Source organism: Oryctolagus cuniculus, chromosome 21 (assembly GCF_051225735.1).
Source record: "Oryctolagus cuniculus isolate XC-2025 breed Fujian yellow rabbit chromosome 21, ASM5122573v1, whole genome shotgun sequence".
NCBI classification, from domain to species: Eukaryota; Metazoa; Chordata; class Mammalia; order Lagomorpha; family Leporidae; genus Oryctolagus; species Oryctolagus cuniculus.
In genome coordinates, this window is record NC_142887.1 from 20,365,493 (window position 1) to 20,375,539 (window position 10,047).

At 55.1% G+C, this 10,047-nt stretch overlaps 1 protein-coding gene across 9 annotated transcripts in view; it reads right to left on the reverse strand.

Annotated features, from left to right (window-relative positions):
- The window catches only part of PXN (paxillin), a 51,037-nt gene extending 41,138 nt beyond the window's left edge, over positions 1-9,899 (reverse strand). For 3 of the 9 annotated variants that reach the window (XR_016227244.1, XM_051826855.3, XM_089323280.1), the window contains exon 1: positions 9,735-9,899. Coding sequence is in view for 8 of the 9 variants with exons in the window: in XM_051826855.3 (XP_051682815.3) it covers positions 9,735-9,747 (13 nt within the window). In the remaining variant the exon portion in view is untranslated. The remainder of the gene's footprint in view (positions 1-9,734) is intronic. The other 6 variants (XM_089323279.1, XM_070065990.2, XM_070065995.2 and 3 more) reach the window with 4 other exon arrangements.
- Between the last annotated feature and the right edge of the window lie 148 nt (positions 9,900-10,047).

Sequence of the window (10,047 nt, forward strand, 5' to 3'; positions counted from 1 at the left end):
TAAAGGTATTCTATGTAGGGGGCAGCAGCCCAAATATTAGAGCAATCTTCTGCTGCTTTCCCAAACAGAGTAGCAGAGAAGTGGCTAGGTCGTGCAGCAGTCAGAATTCAAACCGGCACTCCCATATGGAATGCTGGCATGGCATGAGGCAGCTCAACTCGCTGTGCCACAATGCCAGCCCCAGACTGACTGGTTTTAATCTGTAGAGAGTCTTCTCAAAAAGGGGCCAGCACTGTGGTACAGTGGGATGAGCTGCTGCCTACTGCTGCCTAGGACCGGCATCACACATCAAGGCACAGGTTCAAATCCCACCTGCTCTGTTTTTTTGTTTGTTTGTTTGTTTTTAAGATTTATTTATTTATCTGAAAGGCAGAGTTTCAGAGAGGCAAATTCAAAGAGAGAGAAAGAGACAGAGAGAAAGGGAAGGAGGCATGGAGGGAGGTCTTCATCCGCTGGTTCAGTCCCCAAATGACCACAACAGCCAAAACTATGCCAATCTGAAGCCAGGAGCCAGGAGCTTCTTCCAGGTCTCCCAAGTGGGTACAGGGGCCAAGGGCTTGGGCCATCTTCTACTGCTTTCCCAGGCACATCAGCAGAGAGCTGGATCGGAAGTGGAGCAGCCAGGACTCAAACTGGCACCCATATGAGATGCTGGCCCTGCAGGTGGCGGCTTTCCCTGCTACATGACAGTGCCAGCCCCTGCTCTGCTTCTGAACCAGCTCTGTGCTAATGCACCTGGAAAAGCAGTGGGAGACGACCCAAGCACTTTGGGCCCCTGCCACCCATGTCAGAGACCTGGATGGAGTTCCTGGCTCTGAACTTCAGCCTGGCCCAGGCCTGACTGTTGTGGGGGCATTTGGAGAGTGAACCAGCAGACTGAGAATCCCCCTCTGACTCTGTCTCTCTCTCACTCTACCTTTCAGATACACTTTTAAATTAAAAATTAAAATAAATAAGTAAATAAAAATAACATGAATGCTGGCAACTAATTTGGGATTTTTTTTTTTAATTCCACAGGTCTGCAGGTCAAATGCAACCTGTGATTTCCCACTCTGCCTTTGGGCTTCCAGTGTGAAACATCAGACACTGAGTCAGGCCCCAGAAGGCCTAGGTTCAAGTGTCGGCATCATTATCTGGGTTGAGAATCGGTGCGTCCCCTTCCTGTAACTCCTGTGAGCTTCAGTTTAGCTTCCTCATCTGTAAACCAGGGACAGCCACCAGCTACCTCACAAGGCTGTTTGTCAGCATCACATCAGAAATGATGAGCCACATGAAAATGTTTCCTCAACCCTGAAGGCTTCCACTAAAACCCATGATTGAACACAGGCTAGGAGAAGAAGGCGGCAGTAACAGACCAGACAATAGATGAGGCCGCGCAGAGCGAGAAGGAAGTGAGTTGGGTCTTGTTGGCATGCAGACCGGAAGAATCATGACAATAGAATCCACGTCAGGGGTAGAAACAGAAATTTGGGAGTCGCCAGCAAACAAGTTATGAAAGAGGCCATGCCAATAAACTGACTGAGGTACCATACAGATAAACAGGGAGTTCAGAAAAGTCTTTTGGGAAAACACCAAGGTGCACCCCCAACAAAGCAATCAGAGTAAGAAAGCAGAGAAGGAAGAAAAGGAGGTTCCCACTGAGAAGCGAGCAGGGCTGCAGGAAGGGAGGAGAAACACGGCAGTCAGAGTGGGATGTGAGGGCCGGCGCTGAGGCGTAGTGGGTACAGCTGCCTGAGGCACCAGCAGCCCGTATGGCTGCCAGTTCAAGTCCCGGCTGCTCTACTTTTTTTTTTTTTTTTTTTTTTTTTTTAAATTTTTGACAGGTAGAGTTACAGACAGTGAGAGAGAGAGACACAGAGAAAAGTCTTCCTTCCATTGGATCACTCTCCAAATGGCCACTACGGCCAGCGCTGTGCCAATCCGAAGCCAGGAGCCGGGTGCCTCTTCCTGGTCTCCCATGCGGGTGCAGGGGCCCAAGCACTTGGGCCATCCTCCACTGCCTTCCCAGGCCACAGCAGAGAGCTGGACTGGAAGAGGAGCAACCGGGACTAGAACCCAGCACTCATATGGGATGCCGGCGCCACAGGCAGAGGATTAACCAAGTGTGCCATGGCACCAGCCCGGCTGCTGTACTTCTAATCCAGCTCCCTGCTGATGTGCCTGGAAAAGCAGCATAAAATGGCTCAAGTGCTTAGGCCCTTGAACCTATGTGAGAGACTCCAGAACAGATAGAAGACATCTCTGATCTCTCTAACTCTGCCTCTCAAATAAAAATAAATAAATCTTTAAAAAAAAAAGGGGGGGGTGGGTGGGATGTGTGTCCTGGCCCAGAAGAAAAATCTGGAAGGATGGGTCACACTGGTTAAAAACAGCAAAAGGAAAAGAAGTTAGGAAGGGCAGAAAAGCAAAAAGAGGTGGGCCAGGCAGCCCTGCAGATGGAGACCATGAGGCCACCTCAGAGCAGGGCCCCTCTACGATGGCAGACTGGGGACGGAGGCAGGGGTCCCAAAGGTGGAGTGAAGAGGGCACACGGAGAGGCGGCCACCTGTGCAGGCTGTGCCAAGTACCTCTACACTCCTCACTCACTCAGCCTCCCAAGAACACCCAGGTTTTCAACAAGGTTACTCAGTTGTTGCAGGGCCGAAGCCTCCATGGCTCATTCAAAAAGACACAGTGACCAGTGTCCAGATGAGAGGCAAGCAGTCTGAAGTTCCTTGAGCTAAAGGAGGAAGGAGCTCCCAGGAGGCTTCTGCCCACCTTGCTCAGTTCACCCAGGCTTCCAGGATTCAAAACAGCTGGAAACGTGTGCCCCACTCTCCCCAACAAGAAAACAGAACAGAACATGGCTGTTTCTGCCAAGCGAGTTCTGAATAAGCTGCATTCCATTTCATTAAAACAATTACCTGAGCCCCAGCCAAGAATTACATAAAGCTTCCTCCCCACACCACCCCTCCCCCCATAAAACACACATCATGCTGCTTTTCAAATAGGCACAGTACGGCCTGATGCTCCACTCCAAGACCTCACTGGGAAGACCCCATAAGCCCCACCCAGAGGCAGCCAGCCTCAGCATCCCCGCAGGCTGACAGATCATGTAAGACTCAAAGAAGACCCCGACCCAGAGCTCTTCCCTCAAAAGAGCCTGCTGGCTGCCCAAAATGTTTCCAGCAGGCACCGGGGCCCTCAGCTCTGCCTAGAGTCCAGGGGGCTACTGGTGCCAAAACCCAGATGGGAGGCCCAAGTGGCCCAGCACAAACTAGACAAGAAGATCCCAGCACAGGGGATTCCAGGAGAAAGCGTCTGAAGGCTGGAGGACTGCATGGGCCAGATCTGAGCTGCAAGGAGAGTGAGGGCCACCCCAGGCGGGGCAGCTGCCCACATGCTAACGGTGTTCCTCTGGCCACAGATAACAGGTTCATGACACGAAGCAAAAGCACTCGCCTCCCCTTCTCCAGGGCTTGGGCTGCCCTGGAGGATGTTCCTGTATTTTGTAAAGCCTCACTCTGCATCCCACCAGCGCAGACAACCCCTTGCAAACTGCCCAAAACTCAGCATCTCACATGCCCTGATCCTAGTCTGATGAGTGTCACCACACTCAGAGTAACTCCTGAGATGGCCCCCACACTACCATGGAAGCCCACCATTTCTGGCCCTGCTTGTGTTCTGCACAGATCAGAGCAGACAGTCAGTGGTCACTGTCACTTGAGGCCCCACTGGCTCCTGTCTCTGCCCACCCTGTCTTTCTACCACCGTCAGAGAGTCACAGGAAGCTCAAATGTGCTTAGGCCGATCACAGGTGCAGTGACACCAAGTCCACCAAAGCAAAGCAGGAGTTTTCTTACTTTTTTCCAATGACTTAAAAAAAAAAAAAAAAAACTAATTTGTTTGAAAGGCAGTTACAGAGAGAGGGAGGGAGAGGGAGAGATGGAAAGAGAAAGACCTTCCATCCACTGGGTCCACTCCTCAAATGGTCACATCGACTGGGGTTGGGCCAGGCCAAAGCCGGGAGCCTGGAACTCCATCTGGGTCTCCTACATGGGTGGGGGGCCCAAGGACTTGGACAATCCTCTGCTGCTTTCCCAGGCACATCACCAGGGAGCTGGATTGGTAGTGGAGCAGCTGGAACATAAACCAGTGCCCATATCGGATGCCAGCGTCACAGGTAGTGGCTAAATGTCCTGAGCCACAATGCTGGCCCCTCCAACGACTTTTTATGATGAAAATGTCTAAACATAACAAGAAGTTGAAAGAGTATTACAATGAACAGGCGTGTACCTTCCACTTAGCTCCAATTGTTAACATTTTGCCATTTTGTGTAAATGCATGGAGCTCTTGTCTTCTCTATATATTTACAGTGGACCCTCGGTATCCACAGGTTTTGTATCTGTGGGTTCAACCAAATAATTGGGAGGAAAACAGAGCCTGTACCGAACACACAGAAACTTTTTTCCTTACTCCCCAAACAATGCAGTACAACAATTACATACATAGCATTCACTTGGTGTTTGGCTTCAGAAGCAACATAGAGATGAGCTCTTCAGGAGGATGTTCATTTGTAAATACTACAACATTTTCTGTGACAGACTTAAGCACTACAGATTTTGGAACTGTGGAGGTCACAGAACCAGTCCCCCTCAGATACTGAAGAAGGACTGAGTATGTGTGTGCATAGATCCTTTTCTTGTTTTTCACTGTCATTTAAAACCAAGTTGCAGACAGCATGACACTTTACTCCTAAGTACTTTAGCATGCACCTAACAGTAACAATATTCTCCCATAAAACCACAATACCACAATCGCACAAGAAATAAGAATTAAAAGGCCATCGTTAAGGGAAGGCTTGGCCACTGGGGCTGGGCTGCACCCGGCCAACCACACGTTCTGTCTGCCATGGCCCAGAGTCCGGGGCCTGTCTTGGAGAGGCCAGCCCTGAGCCCCGCTGGTTAGGCAATCAACTGGGCAGCTGGAAGATGTATCAAGAGGCGTTATGAGACTTCAGGTCAGATGTGAGGCTGTGCATGGAGGTCCAGGCCTGTCCAAGGGAGAGGACGACCGCCCACACCCACTTTGATGAGATACTCTGTCAGGGCAGCTCCCTCACTCTCTCCCTCCCATGGGACACCCTCAACTCTCCACACAGCGTCTTCAGCAACCTCCTCCTCTGGCAATGGGATTGCTCTGAATGGCTGCGATGCACCTGAATAAAGATGAGGAACATGTCCATGTGGAGCTTCTGATCCCCAGCCAGAGGGGGCGGGACAGGGAATCAGAGGACCACTCCAGCTTCTCCACGGCAGCTGTGCCTTACGCTCACAGCTGCCTCAAGGGCAACAGGGAGGAGTGCGGCCTCCACTGAGCAGGAGGTGCTACCTGAGAGCCCTGTGTTCCTCCTGAGTATGGGTTCCCCAAAAAAGAACAAAGGAGGGGGAAGGAGCCACAGGGAAACCCAACAATGAGGAGCATGGGGAGGAGGAGACAGGAAAGATTTCTGGTATCCTAGAAATGGAAAGCAATCAAACCAGGAGGCAAACAAGAGCACCTCCAGTAACCCAAATAGAAGTGTGAAGAATGGCCGCTTACAAGTCCAGCTCCGGAGTCAGACAGCCTGGATTCAAATCCTAGCCTGTACGGTCACCAAAGGACTTGGGCAAGTGGGTGCATCCCCTCTGCGCCTCTTTCCTCATCTATAAAATGGGCAGAATAGTAAATATGCTACTGCTGCTAACAGTCATGCTGAATGCTAACATGATTCAGTGAAACAACATATGGAAGGTGCCCAGCATGTAGGAACTACATGAACATTACGGGAAAGAGTGCTATAAACATGTTGTACAAAAAAATGAAAAAATGTATGGAGCTAGGAGAAAGTGTGTTCACTCTCTCTGGCCTCAGAACAAGTGGGAAGCCCAGAGAGGCTTCGTAGGGTCAGATGCTCCACACACAACAACTCAACGAGGGACAAGGGCTGCGCAGGAGCTCAGCAGTCGCTAGAGCCTTCCATCAGCCCCTGCAGCCTGGGCCCACCCAGCATCTCCAATGCAGGGCCAGCGCTGGGGTAACTGGAAAAGGAATGTTGAGATGTGCCCTCAGAAGACCCTGACTCTTACAGCCCAAACATCTCCACATGAGCAGTGGCACCCAGACAGCACAAGAAGGTGTACCTGTTTAAGCACCAGATGCAGCAGGCTTGAATCCCACGTCAGCCCCTTACCAGCATCCTGCCCAAGAGAAGCCTGCCGCTGCTGCGGAGCCCACCAGGAGGGCACCCTCTCTCTGCGGACAACCATGGCCTCTGCCACAGGCAAGGCAGCTGGGTGCCCTGACCCTGGCCGAACACACAGAGGCATCACAGACAGGCGAGCCCAACGTCCAGACTTTCCATGGAAACAGGGAGGCTCCTTAGCCCAGAATGCCCCCGGCAACTCCCCTACCCTCGGCACTCTCCCCCCAGGGACAATGAGGCACTGTTTCCCAAAGGGTCCAGACTGCTGAGAAGCTAAGGAGGACACGTCCGGATTCCAGCAGCAACTGGGCACTGCCAACAGCTGGCTGCTCCCCTGCTACACGACGGGAAGGCTAAGCTATCACATCCCAAACTGGCCCCGCCCTTTGTCACACAGGCCTTTTCTTGGACACGGCCCCCAGGGCCGAAATTTTAAACCTAACTGTCAGTTACTCAGCAGGTCCATGGCTCATCCCCGGTTACTCACCAGCACCTTCTACCTTATGGTTAAGATGACCAGACCTGGACTTGATCAGCCCGGATTCAAACCCCAATTCCAGCCCTCAACTACCCTGAGCCCCGGCTTTTGCACCTGTGAGGCAGAGATAACGCACCTCCGTCTCCTTCAGTTGCAATAATCCTCACCAAGCACGGGTACGGTGCTGTCCCCCACCACACAGAAGTGGGCCACAGCTGTGGTCAAGGTCCCCCCGGGTACACTGAGAACACGAACAAGGGGAGAGAGAGCAGCCGGGTCGGGAAGAGTAACCAGAGTGCATCTCAGTGTTGTGGAAACTCTGTCCAGGAAGCTCCGGCCAGAACTCGAACAGAGTGAACTCCTGGCCAAACCAGCCTCCAAACAGTAATGAGAAAAGCCACCGGGCAGCCACCCCACAGCACAAAGCAGGCAGAACACACGGGACGGGCAGGACACACTGTGTTTATGTTTTTCTGCCCAAAGAGCTATAAATTTGTAACTTATTAAACAGCACATGGCAAGTCTGTCACTGGCAGCCATGGGGAGGGGAGGACATCTCCAACTTTTTTTTTTTTTAGACCAAAAAACAATGTCACAGAGGAAGCTTTGGCCTTGCTACAGGCCAGACCATAAACTCTTCACCCGTGTTAGGGACCAGGAGGCTCACAGCTGAGAGCACTCTCAGGAGAAAAATAAAAACAAGAGGCCTGGCCTTTGTGTTCACCCTAACTAAGGAAAACAGCTGACAAGCCCTGTGCTGACCAGCCATCCAGACAGCTGACGGGGCCTGAGCTCAGAGGCAAATTCCTCTCCTCTCCTGCACACCCCACTCCTCCCACCCCAGGCTCCGGTCAGCCAGGCGTGGCCGGCCCCCTGGGAGCTCAGGCCAAGGAAGTCAGGCAGCCTGGATCCAAGCGACTGGCGAGCCTGTGGTGGAGGGTGGCAGAAGTTACAGGTGGCGGCCATCACAGGCTGGGACCCCTTCTCCCAGGGCCTGCTCACCCCCTTCCCAGGAAGAAAGGCCTCTGGGTACACAAGAACTGCGGATCTAAGAGGGGGACTGGGCTTCCAGGCACGGCTTTGTCACTTGGCGGTTTTGCAGCCTTCAGCAAGAGAATCAACCCCTCTTAGCTCATTTTTCTCAATGTGACAAAGGCAGGGCGTCAGGAGAGCAGTGGCCTCAACGGGGAATCTTATACAGGGGCCTTGTGGTGAGCATGAGGCAACGGAGGTGGGGGAGGCCCTCGGTCAACGGCACACTCACGTTCCTACAGTCCCCTCCGCCAGCGCACTCTCTCCTTTCAGAGACTAACTCAGCTTCCTGGCCCTAAATGGAAGACTCAGAGGACAGGAATTCCCGACTTCAATTGCGAACTCTACAAAGGACTTTCTCATTTCTCAGTCCCTCCAACAGCACAGGGACTGTCCAGAAGCAACAGAACAGCACCAGCGCCTTACAGGCTGCAACCTTGCTCCCGGGTCCCAGCAGGAAAGCCCTGAGACTTTCAGATCCTCACTCCCCAGCCTCCTTTCAGCTTAGTTATTCTTATGTGAAAAAAATACCTGCCTGGAAGCCATGCCAACCTTGAATGCATTAGAAAAGTGGGTGCCAAGCCTGACCCAAAGGCAGAACTATGCTTGGCAGCCACTGCACTATGCAAAACAGGCAAGCTCCTGCACGACCCCTGCCCCCAGGCTTCCTCAGGGGCACCCTCATGCCACAAGGAAGCAGCCAGGCCCAGCGCCTACAAACAGCCTGAACTCAGGGCCCTGGGCTGCCTGTTGAATCTGCTCTGAGCGCCTGGACAGACGGAGAATCAGCGGTCACACAAGCCACCCACAGTCCAGAGAGGGAAGACAAGGCTCCTACAGAGAAAAACTTTATCCTCGCTCCTCTCCTCCCCGGTTCACAGCCCTCCAGCTACAAGCATGCCGGGGAGGGTGAGACAGGGACTTCTCCCACTTCAGGGACCCACGCCACTCCCGGCATCCCTAGAACCTCCCGGCACCAGCCACCCTGGGTCTAGAGTTTGCTTCCAGAACAAACTTTCTGTCTCCTGCCCTAACACCAGATCAAGACAGGACTGAAAAGGGCAGGCGCGGGGCTCTAATGACAGGGAAACAGTGAAACTCTGTTCGGGGCACCTTGTCTTCCTTACCTGCTGGGCTCCCAGCAGCACCTGTCTGGGGGGCAGGGAGACTGCCAGGCAGGATGAGCTCAGACACGGCCGTACCTTTGGAGGCCCCTTCCCACCGCATTCCCCTGGCGTCTGACCAGGATCTGGGGGTGGGGGCCAAATCGTAACCCCCAGCCGGCCCTTCTCGGCTTACATACGAAGGGGGAGGGGCTGGACCACACGGTGGGGAAGGAGAGCAGGCAGGCAGGCGAAGGGGGTGATGTGGGGATTGGTGGGCAGCACTTGGGGCACTTGTCTTTGAAATGGGGGTGTGGTCCTGGCAAGCTCACCTCCAGCTTGCGAATCTAACCCAGGACAGGAAAGGGACAGTCTTGGAGGGGCTCTCCCCGGAGTGGGGGTGCCAGCCTGTGAAATGGGGGGTGGGAACAGTCCTGGAAAGGAGGCACCAGCTCATGAGATGAGGAAGCTGCTCGCTGGGCTGGGTCCACCCATGCGGTGGGGGCGGGGAGCGGTCCGTGAAGTGAGGATCCCGACGCTGAGGAGGGGTCTGGTCCGGGGAGCCGTTTTCTCGTGCCTGAGGCGGACCGGTTTGGGTCCCTAAGGGTCGCGCGGGTCCCAGGGCCCGGTTTAGGAAACCGAGGTGAGTCGCCGAGGAAGGGGGTCCGGAGGTGGGGCCGTCCCCAGGCGGCGTGGCTGGCCTGGCTCGGGACTAAGGCCCAGTGCGGGACCCTGGTCCCGCGGAGCCCTGGCTGGCAGGTACCGGAGCCGGAGCCCGCGCCACTGGGGGTGGGATCCGCGGCCCCCCCGACACATGCTCGCTCCCGCCCGGCCGGCCCGGGGCCGCGCGCCCCTCGCCGCCGCCGCCGCCTCCTCCCTCGGCCTCCCGCTCACTCACCGAGGTCGTCCATGGCTGGGCCGCAGCGCCCGGAGCCGGCTTGGCGTCGCGCTCGCAGTCCGTCCCGCGGCCTCTCCTCACCGCCCCGCAACTTTTCCGCCGCGAGCCTCGGCCCGGAACAGAACGCGCCACCGCCGCGCGCGCCCGCGCCCCGCCCCCCGCCGCCCCCGCCCGCCCCCGACAGCAAGCTGGCCCCGCCCCGTGCGGCGGCTGGCCCCGCCTCCTCCGCCCGGCTCTCGCGGGGGGCGGCGCTGGGCGGGGCGGCGGCGCCCCCTCGCGGTCGAGGGGGGCAGGTGGGCGGCTCCCGGGCCTT